The sequence below is a fragment of the Limanda limanda genome, chromosome 9 (genome assembly GCF_963576545.1).
Source record: "Limanda limanda chromosome 9, fLimLim1.1, whole genome shotgun sequence".
In the NCBI taxonomy this organism is placed as follows: Eukaryota; Metazoa; Chordata; class Actinopteri; order Pleuronectiformes; family Pleuronectidae; genus Limanda; species Limanda limanda.
Window position 1 is genome coordinate 27,725,155 of NC_083644.1, and position 17,309 is coordinate 27,742,463.

The following is a 17,309-nucleotide window of genomic DNA, read 5'->3' on the forward strand; positions in this document are numbered from 1 at the left end:
ATAAGGAAGGGAAAGTAGACTTTTGGTGAGAGGATCCAAGAACTTCAAAAGTATCTCCAACATCAAATGAGTAAGTACACGCAAACTAAGGAGCATTCAAGAGCTCCCTTCAAAGTAGAATGCAAATCACAAACAGGCTTTCAAAGCCGACTGGAAACTCAAGTGGAAACACCAAGAATATTTTCCATATTAAACATTTCAGGCTCTGCTGAAGCAGTTTAATTTGTTCATTACCAATTATATCTAAGATAAGAGTGATTGTGGCAGAATGAGGTTCATCTTTTAAGAGATCAGTTTGAACATTTGCTTATATTCAAATACAACTTGTGGCAGGATTTGTTTGAATTGAGTGTAGAAAATCAAACTCCAGGACATAAAGATGAAATCAAATTATTTATTCTTCTACAACTGACTTGGCACGTCTAGTCAGCTCCCAGTACTAATGAACCAAATTCTCAAATGTTGTGGTGAACGAAGACACAAATACACAGGAGTGAAATAAAAAAACCTTGAATCTTCAGGTATGTATATAAGTGCATTTAATACAGAGATCAAACAAAAGGGGACGATTTAAGCTCAGTGAAGAGCAGCCAAACAACATAAAAGTGGGAAAAACATAAATTAAAAGAGAAAGAAAACTGGTATAAAATGTATTCATCCAGAATAAATATGTACACTGACGCAGAATCCCTTCTTGGAATATAGACACAGACACACTGTAAAAACATCTTTTAAAACACAGACAGCTGAACAGGAAGTAAGAACTTTGGAACTTTTATTCTTCTTGACCAAATCTCTTAAATGTTAAAATATAAACTTTAAAATAGCTGGAACGCATCATAGCTTTTCATTAGAATTGTGTTAATTACAATAATATATCAGGTGAGATTAAGTCAACCCCCATAACAACAAAACCCTAAATGTAAGCAAATATAAAAGGTGTCTAAGTCAGTTAATTAAAAGAGCAGTGGCCCAGTTAAGGTAAGAGGGTCAGATGTAACGAGTCCATGAAGCACACACAGATGTTTATAGCCTGCATTTGTTACCTGTCACCTGTGTGTGTTGTTGTAACCTGCATAGAAACACCTCACCATATTTAACTAAATGTTGATTTAGTTCAGCAAAGTTAGTGTTCTTCACTGAAAAATGGCAACATGTCATGAATGTGGCAGGTGTTTGCTAAATTACATTAAATGTATTATATCAAGATGATTAAGAAATGCAGACAAAAAGCAGAATATCCTTCATTTGTAAGTGTGAGGCACACACCTGTAACCCAGAGCATGGTGTAGTACCGTTCCAGTTTGTGCTACAGTCTTCATTCAAGATCTGAACAGGTTCAGGTGAATACATCATATGATAGGTGTCAGCTTGATGAATAACTTGTTTATGGTTTCAACCATACTTGTCCAAAGCTCCAACCAGGAGGTTCTTTAAGCAGCAGCTGGAGGACTCTGATACTGCCACGTATCAGACTGACGTCCACAGCTTCAGTGCAGTTCTATTTTCCAAATTCTTCTAGATTTGAAAGTTTGCCATACTATACGTGTAGTGTTGACTTTGTACACACAGGCATGTCTGCTCACCTCCTGCGCATGATGTCAGTCAAGACATGAGGGGAAAAGATGGGTGGACCTCTACAGGTACTCCCATGTGGCTGTGTCTCAGAAGAGGTGGGTGGTTGAACGACTGAATGTGTGGTACTTCTTCTCAAACATGGAAGGCAGATGGACCATGGAGGGTGAATGGCGTGCCTGGACACAGAAGAGAGGACAGAATAAGAAAAAGAAATACCCAAGTTTAAATATTAATACCCGATTGTGTTGTTCACAAGGATCATCATAGTTTATTAAAACTTGGGTTTCATTTATTTATGTTTTTTCTACTTATTGTTAATAAAGTACCATTCATATTAATTGCAGAGATCTAGAGATGCTGTGACATCAACATTTAAGACCATTTTGACAGAAACATGAGCAGTCAGATAATCAGAGTGTAAACAATCCTCTATGAGAAAAAAAACATTAAGTGTAAAACTGTCCACTGTAAAATTCTATCAGTTTACAGACGCACATCGTACTTACACGTATAGACACTGTACGCCGGAGCTATGTTTCCACTATTTCTAATTCGAACAAATGTGAACTAGCCGGTATATTGTTTGGATTCATTTAAATGCCACCCACGTAGACTGGTGAATGTTTTACCAGTTCATTTGTACCGAATCTGCTGCCTCACTTGAATTGAGAGCGCCAGCCTGGTTCAACACCTCTGTGTCACCACTGACATCCCACACTTCATCAATCAATCAATCAATCAATCAAGTTTTATTTGTATAGCCCACATTCACAAATAACAATTTGTCTCATAGGGCTTTAACATTGTGTGACATCCTCTGTCCTTAACCCTCAACAAGAGTAAGGAAAAACTACTAAAAACCCTTTTCACAGGTAAAAATATGTAGAAACCTCAGAGAGAGCCACATGTGAGGGATCCCTCTCTCAGGACGGACAGAAGTGCAATAGATGTCAGGTGTAAGAAAACATCATCAGGATTTTTAGCAACTTCACCAGGACTTTTAAAGATAAAAAGACAGTTGAGTGTCATTATCATTGGGCTACAAATGGGTGACTTTGCAATAGCTGTGGTGGTAATACAACTGTAAGGGCCTGAGTTAGTTCCTGTTTGCCTCACCATCTGTACTGCTCTTAGTGCAGAACAAAGACGACAAAAATAACCCTCAACGATGTAAACTGGACAAATGTAATTTCAAATCCTATTTGAAAGAGATGGGGCTAGTGTGCACACAGCAATCCTGTACAGATACTTTGAATGCGTGTTGCTTGTACTTTCCAATACAGTGGTTCGGATTATTTAGTTAAACCTGACTGACTGCTCCTGTTTGCTGCCCCACCAAACGCATAGCTTAATCACCATGTGGTCAGATCCCAGCCATACCTCTGGTAAGTAAAATTATACAGAGACAGAGCAAAGACAAACCAAAGAGAGAGGAGGTTATACAAAATAATTTTAAATTATACTTCAAACAAATCATAATGTAATCCAATCATCATCAGGAGAAGGTATTACTGGAACAAGAGAGCATGACTGCTTACATGAAAGTATGTTTAGTGGTTTTCCACTCAGCAATCAAACTGTTCAATACCAGCATTCCAACTGCCTTTAGGTGTACACTATTAAAAGCCTGTGCAATGAGTTTGCCATGTGAGCAGCGAGTCTGTATGTGTTAATGTGTTATGAAGTTATAAAGAGATTGGTTAGCCCCAGACTCAGCACTCAGACATCATGACAAGAACAGACCCAATCAGCGAGAAGATTTGAGTCATTGTTTCTTAACATCCGTTTCACCTGTCTTCAAACTAAAATGGGGCCAGCAGGATTTCCAAACTCCCTTGTTTTAGCTGCTCTAAAGCTCTGGATTAGTGTGGATGCAAGGTGTTTCTGTGGAGTAGAGCTGATGCATATTCAAATGGGAAACCTTTAGATGTAGCCTTATAGTTTGCTTTCAGAACCTCCTGCTACGATGATGCAGCTTGCTTACAAATACAGGGTGCACTGCTCCTTGAGAGGCTTCCAGATGTTCAGAAAATCAGAACAATATGGAGGCCTGAGCTACAGCTACCTGCCAGTCAGAGGTTCACCTGAGGGGCTACACAACAGGCAGCATGAGGACTATGGATCCCACAAAGCTGTACAAGCTCTCTACTCTCATAGTAAAAACATGGGACTAGTAATGAACATAGTATTAGTGAATATCATTAAAAAAACTATTTGGCCTGACTAAGTGCGATAACTCTGTCTAATGCTGGGGTACTAATGAACTAAAAAATCAAAGCATGCATCCCAGGTATCCAGGCTACAGGTAAAAGGATTTGATAATAAGGACACTGTTCCTCTTGTATATTCATTTGATGTGAATTACTTTCAAGTTCCTACAAATTTAATGAGATAAAGTTATAGATTAGCAACTGACTACCCCACCAACAAACCTCAGTGTGTTTTGTCCATGAACATGAATGCTTAAAAACACATTGATATGCAAGATGCAGTAAAACTGGCACCTCTTAAAGTGCTGTGCTCACTGGCAGGTTGCAATGAACAGGCTTGTGTATGGTTTATTATGAAAAGATTCCTCTCCAGGAGGTTACACTATTATTTAATTATATCGAACCCCATTTGTTACAATGAATAGCTTTCAGACAGCTAGAGCAGCGCTCATACAACTGGGAAGCAGTTAAATGGCTGAGGTGAATACAGGACGTAATGGTGCTTAGAAACCGTCACATGTGGTTAAAATGGAGGACAGGTGACCAACCATCAGATAGCAAAGCTCAGATGAGAAGCCAGCCCAGCTACATGAATACATTGACATTTTCATTCTAGTAAGCAGTTTTTTGTGAACAAGCCAAAACACACAAAGAGCACATCATCCAAAATTAAAGGCATGCAATTTGGATCTTTACTCCTGATATTTTTCTTCAATTTGCAGTTAACTTTAGTCATACAGGTTCTTTATAACGGAACTAATTAGACTTAAACAAGTCTTTCAACGCTTACGTAAACCTATTATCACCTGCTCAGTTGAATGATTAACAGTCAAAACAACTCTTAATAAAGTTGATGGATCTGCCTGTACTCACTGGTGTGAGGAAAATAAAATATTCAAAATGTGACAGCATGCCTTTAAATGGAGCCTTTTCCCCAGGCTGAGGGAAAGCAGGCATCCACTTGGACAAAACTCCTTAATGTTCCAGCAGACAGCTTTCACATGGTCCCCGATTAAGAGCCGCCACCAAGTGAATATTCCCAGCCACCACCAGTTAGATACCCGGGTGATTGAGAAACCCAGTGATGCCAGATCAACCCTTAAAATCTCTGCCCCTTTGGAATAATTCTAAGCCCATTGAATATAATCATTAAGGTTTAGAGTTAATTTGTTGAGCAGAACCTTATTAATCTGATCTATTGTCGTTGCAGAGTCTTGTAAGGTGTTGATCCGGAACAAGAAATGCACCAGTGGTATATGCATGTTAAAAGCATTAAATACAGGATGCAGCAGGTAGGAAGGATAGATTTGAAGTTGAAATAGTATTGGTAAACCTTTGGTTGAGACTAGACAACAATAATGCTTGCTCACATCAGGCTCCAGGATTGATTTTAGCAATGGTTTAGAGCAGAGTCTCCCTGCGATGACTGGTCAGGACTGCCTTGCGTGGGTCCAAGGGGACTTGGGGATCTCTGCATGACTCAGACAAGGTCCCCCCTCTGACATTAACAGACTGAGGAGCCAGGGACCTAAGCTGAAACCCTAGATGGTGCTTGGATACATGCTGGCTGGATTTTGGATGGGTAATTTGGGAGTTGAGCTGAGTGGAGCTTCGGGTGGCTGGAATGGAAGTGGTTGAAGTTGTGGACTGCTGTGAAGTGGGAAGGCTCGAAAAAACTTGTGGTGGTTGGGTCAATAATGGAGCATGTAGGAGGGACTTGCGTTCTTGGGCACTAGGACAATATTTGGCGTAGGGACTTTGGCATAACTCAGGGGCAGTGCTGGGACTAGGGCCATGGGCAGGGCTTTGGGTTGGGCTACATGGGGTACGGATACAGACAGGGACCCTGGCTCTGACTTGAGGATGGTCTAGAGAGTTTGAGCGCTGCACCACAGCAGCGCTCATGGCAGAATCATTCAAACTGAATGTAGAGGCAGAGCGAGACATCTAGAATAGAGGGGAGACACATATGGAGCAGGTATTTACATATCATGAAAGAAAACAAGGTGAGACAAGAGTAGGCATGCTGAAACGAAATACAAGGAGAGTGGAAATCTTCAGAAGCTAAAACAAAAGACAGAAACACGCGTCTTCATCTGGCAGAGTAAAGAAGGAAGGAGTGGGAGAGAATAAACATCACAATGTAAGACAGAAAAATGTCAGGCTTTACATTTTCATGCAGAGAAAAGGAGGGTTGTTATTATAAAACTCACATACCTGGAAAGATTATTACTGTTGTGCAAATTATGGCCTACACTGATTAATTGTTAAACACAGATTTAATGTTCTAATAATCACATTTCAATTAGCTATTTACTCTTACGCAATAATTTATTTTAATTGTTTGATGGGGAGTAGAGACTTCTTTTGCATCAACTCTTTTGGTTGAAATGAGAAATTATCACGCAACCATACCTGACTCACTAACTCAAACCTAGGCATGCATATCCCATTTCCAACGTATAAACATGGTATGATTAATTCATATTTATAATATTAATACATATGATTATGGTTTAAGTGTCAAATATCAAGCCGAAGTTAAATTCCTCTGTCCTTTAGGTCTGATAACACCATCTTAGTAAAAAAAACAAACATTTTTTATCAATTAAAAAATTGGCCAATATATCGTTCGAGATATGTTTTATTCCTTAATTTTGGCATTAGCTCCAAAAACCCATATCGGTTGCACTTTAGTTATGTGGTGTCTTAAACACTATTACACCAGATGCCCAATAACTGCCTCATATTCTGCTTCAACCTCACTAATTTCACAAAAATACAGTATTGTGAACTTAACCATTGGCCAAATCAGAAAATAGGTGAGGAAACTGTAAGAATAACACAACCTACTAAGGAGCAGAAACCAATCCTCAGCACATTTAACAACACAAGCCCATTTCCCTGCTTTTTAATCAAGTTAGATCAAAGCAGCTGACACCAATTGAAAGCCGTTTCATCATGGATTGATCTAGAGATCAATTGCCTGTTTCTCAGCAAAAGGAGAAAGAGATGAAGCGAAAAGTGGGGATAAGGAAAAGATAGATAGACAGTCAGAGAGACAGCATCAAATGTTTCCTGTTGCTGAAATAAAGGCAATAATGTAGGTACCTTGTGGAAAATATCTTGATTGTAGAAGATAGTATTTATGTTACATGTAAACCAAAACACATATTGATCTTTCAACCACAAAAGATTATGAAAACCGAAAAATTAAAGTTCCCTCATCATCTACTCACCACTATGCTGATGGAGGGGTGGGTGAAGTGTTTGAGTCCACAAAACACTTTGAGTTTCAGAGGTAAACAGAGTTGCAGCGGAATCCAATACAATGGACGAAAATGGGAACGCTTCTTCCGATGTAGCAAAGCAACACACATTCAAATTCCTCTCATATGGAGTAATTTACACCGTGTTTTAGCCCAAATGTTCTCCGATAGCCTCCTCTGAGGCGCGTTCACGTTCTCACGGACATGCCAGACAACCACACACCCTTGCCTAAGGGCACGAGCGGGGTGCGTGCTCACATCACTACCTCCACTAGCATCTCAACATCTGGTTGTGGACTTAAGGCTTAAAACATGGTGTAGGTGCAGTATGGATGCCTGTTATAGTTCTTTTCTGTTGTTTTTTTACATCTGAAGAAGGGGTCACTTTTTAGTGTTTTGTGGACTCAAATACTTCGCCAACACCTCCATCGGCATTGTGGTGAGTAGATAATGAGTGAACTTTCATTTTTTGGTGAACTATCCCTCTTATGAGGTCCTGATCAATACCAACTGAAAAAAAGACACTTGAAGTTTATATGGCTTTGGTTATGTGTCATCGGTACAGCTTATGTTGTCTTCCCACTAACACACGATGGTTCCTTTCAGCATATGAACAGACTTACAGCCAGTGTGGAGCTGCTGCCGATTCGGGTCTCATAACTCATCCTCTTGGTTTTCTCATCTGGAGTACTGTTGGCCATGAATGCCCTCTGGATCACACGCTTCGGGGTCTTTGTGAATGAAAACGCCCTTGTCACCTAGCACACACATACCCAGAGAGTTCAGTGACTAATGTGCCTTTGTTTTATGTTTCACACTAATTTTATAACACATCACAAACAGTTCATTATGAAAGAGAAACATCTTTATCAGACATAACACAGTTAGAACAACAAATGCAAACACATTCAATTGAAAAGTTTGTATAAATTTAAGGGCTGAGTATATACACCTCCCTGCTAAATATTGCAGATGCAGTTTGATAGGTATGGTTATGGTAAGTGGTCCAGTAAAGGTTGCATTTGCATGCAGTGTAAACTTCGTGCAAATCATGTTATTTCTATGTTTATTTGAGGTTAAAAAAGCATGTAGATGATTAACGGCTACATGACCTGCAACAAGTCACGAGTCATAGTCTGTGACATGAACATGTTGATGTTGACTTGCTGTAGTTTAGGGTAATGAAAAAACAAATATATATATATACACACATCTGGTGTATGTCTGCAAAAAGCTATTTTTACTTTTTGACCAAGGTGATTCATTGCTCAGGTATTATTAAACACTTCAAATGATAATTAAATTAATTTAGGGTTATCTAAATTCCATTTTCAGCCACTCCATTAGGTCTCCAGTTAACTTAATTAGTCTGAATGCTCAATTTTAAATCTTTCTTTTAAAATTAAGTAATAAAAACCGTTGACATTTTTTAATCAGTAGCACCACTATGAAAAGCAGGAGAATAATCCTTGTCATACCAAAACGTGATGCAATGTAGTGACTGAGTTATAACGGAGGGAAAGAGATGAGACAAAAGAAGCATTGATGTAGTAGCATCAATGTTGTTGAGGACATCCCGCCACCACCTCTCCCTGAGGATTCAACTTATGAGTGATACAACATATGTTTCCAGGCACTGGCAGTTAATGGGTGGAATTTAGTCACTAGAGGGGAGTTACAAAGTCAGGAAAGCATTAACATTGGACGCAAAAGTATTTATTACCCCTAAGTGGTGGATAGGTCATCCGAGAAAAGCAAAAATACTAAAATATTGCACAAATTTGTTTTTACAAATAAGAGATAAACATGGGTGAACTAAGAGACACAGGATTGAAATTGGAGACATGTGCATTTCCTTTTAATGGTTCAGAGTGTTCAGCTGTTGACCACTTTATATGTGGCCATTTATTAAGTTACTTAACTGTGAATCAGGAAAAAAGATAGCTTTGTAAAACTAAGAACCTCTACCTCTTTGAACTGATTGAGCTCAATTGCTGCTCCCTCAAATGTATTTATGTAATATCCTTAAGGAGCTGCAAAGTCATATCAAATGCAGACCTTAATTCAAAATTGTGTGTAATTGAGCATGGAAATATTTGCATATCTACAAGCTTTATGATCTGAACTACAATAAATAAGTCTGGTCAGTTTGAACTAGGACTGTACCCAAATGTTCAGAGTAAACAAAACTTGTCCTTGTGTTTGAGGTTCATGCTTTTGTTATAATTTTTGTTTTTATAGATGCTCGATAACAGATATTTTAGATCACTGTCTCTTATGCCAATCATGTGTGACGGCATCTGGTTTAAATGTAGTCAAGCAAACCTTGCCGTTTACAGCACCGGAATTGAAAGCGTCGCACCGGCGAATGAAAAAAAAGACAAGTCATTCTGCTTCCTGTGGCTGCCCTCCACTTCAATCACCTGTCTCTGTGCCCCTCAGAGATAATAGAGCAATTAAGAATATTAAAAGTAAATGTCAGTCTTGATTTCTGTGTACCCACAACTCATCTAAAAGAAATAAAGTCAATAAATTAAATGCAGGGATCCCACTGCCAGAATCTTGACTTATGATATTAATACCCACGACGATGAGCAGTGGGGAAGATGCTGATGCTTTGACTCTTCAACCTTTACCTTTTTAGAAGTCTTCTTAATGGCCCTGGAGGCTTTACTCAAGGTGCTGTCCATATCCTTAGTGCTGACCTGCAGTGAGTCTGGGTCTGTGCACTGAATCATGTCCTCCTGTTGACAAAATGGATACATGCTCAAACTCATTACAATAAACCATAGCAGAAATTCATGTAATCGATGAAAACTCTCTACATACATGAAACATTTCTGTTAAAACTGCGGTAAAGGGGATGAGAAGTTGGATTCACACAGTCTTCATCCCCCCCCACCTTACAGTTTCTTTTAACACGCAGGGCTCCATCTCGTTGGTATTCACATTGCAGCTCTGACCTACTGAAAACAGCATTGGGAATGCAGCTGTGAGGCACAGACCAGAGGCCTACATCACCCCCTGCTGCCAGCTCTGCTAACAGCTGAAAGCCTCTCCTCCACATCTTCTTGTGTATTCAATATTCATTAAGCTTAATCAACTCCTAAGTAACTTTTCCATAATTTCCCAAAACTATTAAAAGGTTAGCAATATGCCATGTTATGCTTACTCTCAAAAAGTTCCATTGAAAGACCAAAACCAATTAGGAAGAGATACAATTTATGAGTATAACCCTAGGAGACAATAATCCTCTATGCTTTAGAACTTTGCTTTAACAAACGCATCAGTGAGCAAGGATGTCCCACTGGGTGACATGTACCTCTGTAACCTTGAGCATGGTCACTGCAGTTTATTTTCTCTAAACCCAAAACAGTCACACAAATGAGTCTGTTGTTTGTCTTGGTAACAGACAGACAGACCAAGACACAAAAATAAATCAGCTGCAGAGTGATTTTTAATAAAGTCATTGAGAGAATGAGTGCATGTGTTCTCATAATCTTACTGTCGGTTCTTGTTACCATGTTGGGGGACTTGATGGTGGCAATGAGACTGAACTGACTATCAGTGTGATGTGAGGAAAGCGGAGGAATCACAGCTTCTTTCTGTCTGCCGATCTGTCAAACTACCTACTTTGTTTTCTTTGTGTGCAAGTGTGTGACTTCTCACCGCATCAGCCCTGCAGATGGTGTTGGCAACATGGCGGCAAAGTGTTCGCAGCCAGGCGCTTTTAACCGTGTCCTCTCCGACCAGTTGGAAGCTGAACAACAAGTTCTCCTGTTCAGTCGGAGGGTGAACCACCAAGGCGAATGCATTCACACACTCTGAGGGGAGGAAGTGAAAGAGAGACAAGGACAGACAGTGACCGAGTTAGACAGAAGATAATAAAGAGCGACAAAATAAGGGGAGGAGGGAAAGCAGCCAGTGAAGAGATTGAGATGAAGAGAATGAGAGAGAAAATAATGAAGATGATGTCGGGGCATGTTTGATGGGGAGAAAAGGATGACAAACAGATGGAAGGGGGGAAAATGCTTCATCCAAACTCCTTAAACATCAAACATTACTTACTGCTGTTACCTGTATTCACTGTTTACATAGATGAATGAAAAGCCTTGGTGCTGGTTTGTCACCGGTGTCATGGGTATTAAACCACATTTGGCTATTCCAGTTGACATTTGATCATGAAACTCTTAAATTACATCTTAATGCAGCATTCAACTGTAATACATTGCAGCGTGTGCATGTTGTCACTGTGTTACCTTCTGTGTCCTGCAGGTCCAGCACTCTGCGGATCTGGGACAGCGGCATCAGTGCAATGTGTTTGAGTTGAGGAGGGGGTCTCGTCTGTCCCAGTGGACTCTTAAATGTATTGATCACTTTGTGTCGCTTCCTTGCAATCTGCACAGACAAATACACACATCGTATACAAAATGAGACAACAACTTCTGAGGTAAATGAGGACAAACTTCTGAACAACACCCTGTTTGCACACTGCATGCAGGTCTTAGCGATTGAGAATTAAGTGTTTGTGCATTTTCACAGCGTGGAGGTGAAACTATTGCTTACTTGGCAATAACTCATTTATAGAGGTAAACGATGCAACTCATTAATGTCACATTAATTAGGAGTTGAGCTAGGAGGGAAGGAGAAGGAGTCAGAGATGGGAGAGAGGATAAAATAGGATACCATGTTATGGGTCATTGTTATTTTGGCAGGGCGAGTGTGAGTTAATCAATAAGTGTTGATGGAAGGGGAAAATGAGGCCACCCACTTTAACACAACAGTCAGTCACTTTACATACAGGATGACATGGCAAACTGTCAGTCGTTCATATGTGTGGCTGTTAAACACAAACTCACACTGGCTCATTAGGAGGTGTCACAGACACTCCTGAATCAGTGCCACCACCCACATTGATGCTTTCATTACTGCCTGCCATGCTCGTGTGCTGCCCCTTTGCTAATTAACACACAATGACTGTGTCAGCGATGATAGACTGCACACACATGAATTCAGCACTTTTTCAATCTTGCTATTTTGCCAAAGGCTCCTTTTCATCCTCACCACTAAATGTGCACAGGAACCTCATCCCAGAGATCCAAGACAAATTTCCACTTTACCAAACAACGTACAGAGAAAAAAATATGAAGGACATGAGTATAATTATGAACGCTTTCCTTAACATCACTGGTTAATGATAACAGAAACACCATCCAAGGGCAGCCAATGGCACTGCAGGTAAATAAGGTGAGAATATGTTCTGTGTAAGATCGTCAAAAGTGAAAGAGTGTTTCCACCTCAAGGCAGTCATTGAAGAGGAAGAGGGTGACATTTTCTCCACGGTCACATGGCTGGTCTCCCAGGGCGATGGTTTCCACTCGGTTAACCAGACTGCGGTGGGATGACAGCAAGTTGGCCTGCAGAGAAGTCAAAGCACCAATATTTGGGTTTGCTATGTTGCCGTTTATTTCTTTCCTATTATGCTCATATCATTAATTTGTTTCCCTTTAGGCAACAAAGAAGAACTTTTTGAGAAACATAATCCGATTGAATAAAGTCTGTGTTGCTTAACTGTCATAGTGATTTAACCTCTCTGAACATATTTTAGCTTGTTCACCATCGAAAGTTACTAAGACTTCAGAGCTCTTAGTAACTTTTTGCAATTTCTTATCATCTTGTACATTTAATTGTAAATTAAAATAATACTTTCACATCAATTTAAACTAATTCATGCACAATAATGAAGTGAAAACATGTTTTACAAAAAAGTAAAAAATAAAATAACTTCTTAACAAAGATGCAATGTGGATCGTGGGACCTTACATACACAGGTGAGGGTCTTTTTACAGTAATGACTTGCCACAGGTCGACTTCAGTCAAGTTCTTGAGATATGTAGTAAATGCTCTTAATATTGTGGTAAATAAAGGATTGTAGTGAACAACAGAAATCCTCAAACTTACAGGACAGCCATCAACTTCATAAACAACATCGAAGATCTGCTTCTGGCCCTCAGTCTTTCTCTTGTCCTCATTGATGTGACTGGTTGTGGAGAAAAGAGAGAGGAAGTAAGAGAATGGATGTAGAAAAATGGTTGTTTGTCTCACTGGTTCTAAAACAAAACACATCTCATGTGAACTCTCAAAAGTTTGACAAATGATTGATTGCCCAAACTTTGAATTTTGACAATCCATTAGCTGTCGATGTCAAACTCATAGGATAAGTTACTCACTACGAGTTGCAATTGTAATGAAGTCTCTTTAATGGTTTGCATTAAGGAATGAAATTTGAGCAAAATAGTAGGATTGGAAGGTACAAGGGGCGCATATGGTGTTGGTTTCAAAACTAGCCCGCTTGTTCTATTGTCAAACAGTGTTAGTGAATCCCTGATTATATAACCCTAACCCACATTATGCAGTCCACTCTAATGTCCCGTCCTAATGGTCAGTCCAACTATGGAGATAGCTATGGGACTTGAAAATCATTGAATTTGTATGAATTTGACAGTACGAAGATCTTAAAATGTTCCGAACAGTCTCAAATACACTCAATGAGCACTTTATAAAAAATGCCATAATAATACTGGGTAGTTCCTTGATTTGCTCTCAGAACAGCCTCAGCTCTTCATGTCATTGATTCCACAAGATGTTCGAAACTCTCTCCTGAGATTCTGCTCCCTGAAATGACTGAGGCACACCTTCATGCTGCCAATCTCTTGTTCTACCATATTTTAAATAATGGTTCTTGTGGATTCACATTAGGTGAATTTGGAGGTCACTGAACTAACTGGCATGTTCATGAAATGTCCACTGTATCTACATAAACAAGCAGATGCACAACTGTGGTCCAAATAAAGTGCTCTGTGAGTGTATATCAAGACCTTAAAATCTTTGTTACTACAACTTGGCTCAACAATGTTCAACCTACATAATATTCAAGGCTTCGGATGATAGAAGAGAGTTCACATGAGGTGCTGGAAATGATCAAACAATGATTGCTGTGTGATCATCATAAAAGAAAGGGTGAGGTCACGCCAACTCACGTCATCACTTCTTTCAGAGAATCAATTGCTTTCTCCAGCGTTATCTTGTCAGGGTTGTCATCTGACGTATGTTTCTTTATGTCTGCAACGGTGGAAGAAGGGGAAGTTTGGAAGGTAGAAGGCAGACAGAAAGAGATGAAAATCATGTTGAGACAGGTGAGAAGGGAAATTACAGACGGATATCAGGAGCAGATAGGAAGCAGGTATGGAAGGAGATAAGGAGAAAAAGAAAAGGTCAGATTTAATTAGCATAGAAAGTCTATTTTTTCTTAACTGATTTAACAAAACTGTGTATATGTGAGTTTGTGTTACCGTTAAGAAGAAGGGCCACACTAGGCAGTCTCTGTACAGGTCTGATGAGCAACTCCACCAGTGTCTGCCTGCCACACTCTGGCCTGGATTGGTTGATCTGTAAAATTAAAGCATGAGTGTAACATCTATGTTTGTTTTAACCTGTGTGAAAAGTTTGCACTATATGCCCATTACATTAATTACTTAATGGCCCTGTTCAGGACTTATAACATCTGTCTCTATTGATCTGATCACAGAATAGTATACAGTATGGATCAGTTTACACCTAATGTAAATCACTCCAGTTGTGTCTCCAGTGAACCAATGTATTTACACCCAAACTTAAAGCTGTCCTCTCTCTGGACGGATGTTAATACCAGGTGTGAACAGAGCCGAATTCGGGGCGAGTCTGGCCTCAGGATCACTTGTATTTACTTGCACGAGCAATATGAGTTAACGCAACCTGGAAACATTTGCCCGTTGTTTGGAAAAGAAGAGAGGAGAACTGGTGTCTAAAGTGACTTCCACTGCTGCGCTGTACCTGTGGAAGAACTGCCAGAAAAGCCAGTGCTGTTGCATGCGAGTCCACAAGACCACCCAGAGGCAAACACACTCTGGGAAATTCACAGTGTTCTCCAGTCTGCATCTGGATGACTGTTATTTCCAGATCACAGATTAGCTTGGTCAGTGCCAGGTCCTGTCTCTGTGAGTTTCATTGTAAAAGCTGATTGGCGTGTGTCACACGTATTATTTGCTTAAGATCAAAATCTTCAACTCGAGCTTAATGAATGTGCCAATAGATGCAAATTTTGCGTGTATTTGCACCTTTGCATTGACTTTGTATGTTATCTCATCGCACGGAAATTTTGCTCTGCATTTGGTGTGAACAACAAAACGGAACAAGCCATAAAATTGAAAAAGAATCCGTTGCAATTAAGTTTTAATTTATATTTCTAGTTTGTTGAGCTCTAGCAGTAACTATGGAGATTCTCCTTGCAGATTATCCATGTCTGAATTTAACAGTTTAGTCGATCACTAGTCACTGGAAAATGTAAAAGCTACTCACTGTTCATTTCTGATTTAGTCAGGCATGGGAAGGAATGGTTGTATATAAGAGGATACATGTAATGATCTTTCCTTCTTGCACATTGTTCAGCTATTATTGCATTACAGTCTCATCACTCCATGTATACTTATTAAATTAATATTTTCCACACAATTTCTTCCATCCTGTCAGTAAATTAAAGTACTGCTCAAAAACTGTCCCTGGAGGGATCAAAAATCATACAATTTCACTGGTGTATAAAACCAAATATCTGGTATTGTGCGACATCTACTGCAACAAATGACATTCACTCATTTTAAGGGATCAAAATCAAAAGACATTGTTGACCACTGGTCCAAACTACCTCACAGTCATGGTGTACATTAAATACCCAGTGACTGAGAAGGGGTATGGCTTGTGGTGTTGCTGTTGAGAGGTGTTTATCAAATGCTTTTTCCAGTTTCCTTGGTCATCCCTTATTCAATACGTATCAGTGTGTGAAATCCACCAGTCAAGCAAGCAAGCACGCACGCACGCACGCACGCACGCACGCACGCACGCACACACACACACTAGTACATGCAGTACAAATGCAAAGGTCATACCTTCAGAAAAGCATGAAAGCGTGGCTTTTGTTTCTCACACAGAACAACAGTCTCCTTGCTCATTTCAAAAAAGTTGACAAACGGTGGGTAGGCCTTCACCAGCTCTTTAGACTGGAAAGAGAAGATGACGACAGGTCAGAAACATTACACACACAAGAATGAGGGGGAAACTATATTTTTAAGCATTTAAAGTTTCATAAAAAATGTTGATCGATTTTTTCAAAGTTATTAAAGTAATTTGATACTACTTTTCCCACAAATGTTCTATCAGAAAAGATGCAAAATTAAAAAAAACTGAGCAACATTGTTATCTAAACATAGTGTAACAGCAGCCGTATTAACTTGCAAATAACCAAGAAAAAATTCAACAACTAAATATTAACCGATTAGTTTGAACTCACATATTTGAGAATGATGTCTCCTACACTCCTTTCCTCTCGCCAGTCTGTCAGAAGTTCTTCCAGGTCATGCTAATGAACAAAGCATCATAGAGAGAAAATAATGTCAACCCCACCAGCTCAAACGTTACACCAACACAATAATTTGTTCATTTGGACACAACACCTTTATTCTGGTGTGAACGTCAAAGATGTCTGGGATGCTGCCGAATATCGTCTTTATTTCTTCTGGGGCCAGGATGGGTCCACCAACCTGACTCTCTTTTTCCATTGGATAATAGAAAAGCTTCACATGAAAACAGAAGTGTTAAAACACAGAACACACAAACAGAACCAACATCACAAATTTGAATAATCACTAGTACTGCTCTCATTTGCTTTCAAAGTCTTGGCATCAGTGACACAATAGGCTCCACTACAACAGTAAAAACGCGTAATGCAATTCATCTTCCCACTGTATTTTCAAATAGGTTGTGTCCGAAATCAAGCACTCGCTCACCAACCCCTACTTCACTATATATGGGCTTCTGTATAGAGGACTATATGTTGACATTATTAGCAATGAAAAAATAAATATCTTTTTGAAAAAAATAAAAACCCTTTCGGACACTATAACATTTTCTCTGTGCCAATAATTACATCATTATCACAGTATTAAGAGGTAAAAAGACAACATCCACAGGTGGACAATCCCACAATAAATTGAAAGTGTTTATTTTACAGTAATTATTACTACTTTTTTGCTAAAAAGCCCTTTGAATGACCATGTTCAAAGTAAAAATAAAGTTGTAAAGCCACAGTTTGTTCTCTGATGCTCTGCTTGTATTTATATTTGTACAAGTCAGGCTGTTCCTGCTGCCCTCTTTTCTTTCG

General features: G+C 39.4%; 1 protein-coding gene across 1 annotated transcript in view; it reads right to left on the reverse strand.

Moving 5' to 3' along the window:
* Positions 1-572: 572 nt before the first annotated feature.
* ect2 (epithelial cell transforming 2) overlaps positions 573-17,309 on the reverse strand; it is a 36,809-nt gene continuing 20,072 nt past the window's right edge. Inside the window, exons 14-25 of the mRNA XM_061078391.1 lie at positions 16,603-16,722; positions 16,440-16,508; positions 16,039-16,149; positions 14,410-14,506; positions 14,098-14,179; positions 13,019-13,097; positions 12,355-12,474; positions 11,317-11,455; positions 10,727-10,881; positions 9,694-9,801; positions 7,681-7,815; positions 573-1,754 (exon numbers count right to left, since the gene is read on the reverse strand). Of these exons, the coding sequence (XP_060934374.1) occupies positions 1,665-1,754; positions 7,681-7,815; positions 9,694-9,801; positions 10,727-10,881; positions 11,317-11,455; positions 12,355-12,474; positions 13,019-13,097; positions 14,098-14,179; positions 14,410-14,506; positions 16,039-16,149; positions 16,440-16,508; positions 16,603-16,722 (1,305 nt within the window). The 3' untranslated portion in view covers positions 573-1,664. The remainder of the gene's footprint in view (positions 1,755-7,680; positions 7,816-9,693; positions 9,802-10,726; positions 10,882-11,316; positions 11,456-12,354; positions 12,475-13,018; positions 13,098-14,097; positions 14,180-14,409; positions 14,507-16,038; positions 16,150-16,439; positions 16,509-16,602; positions 16,723-17,309) is intronic.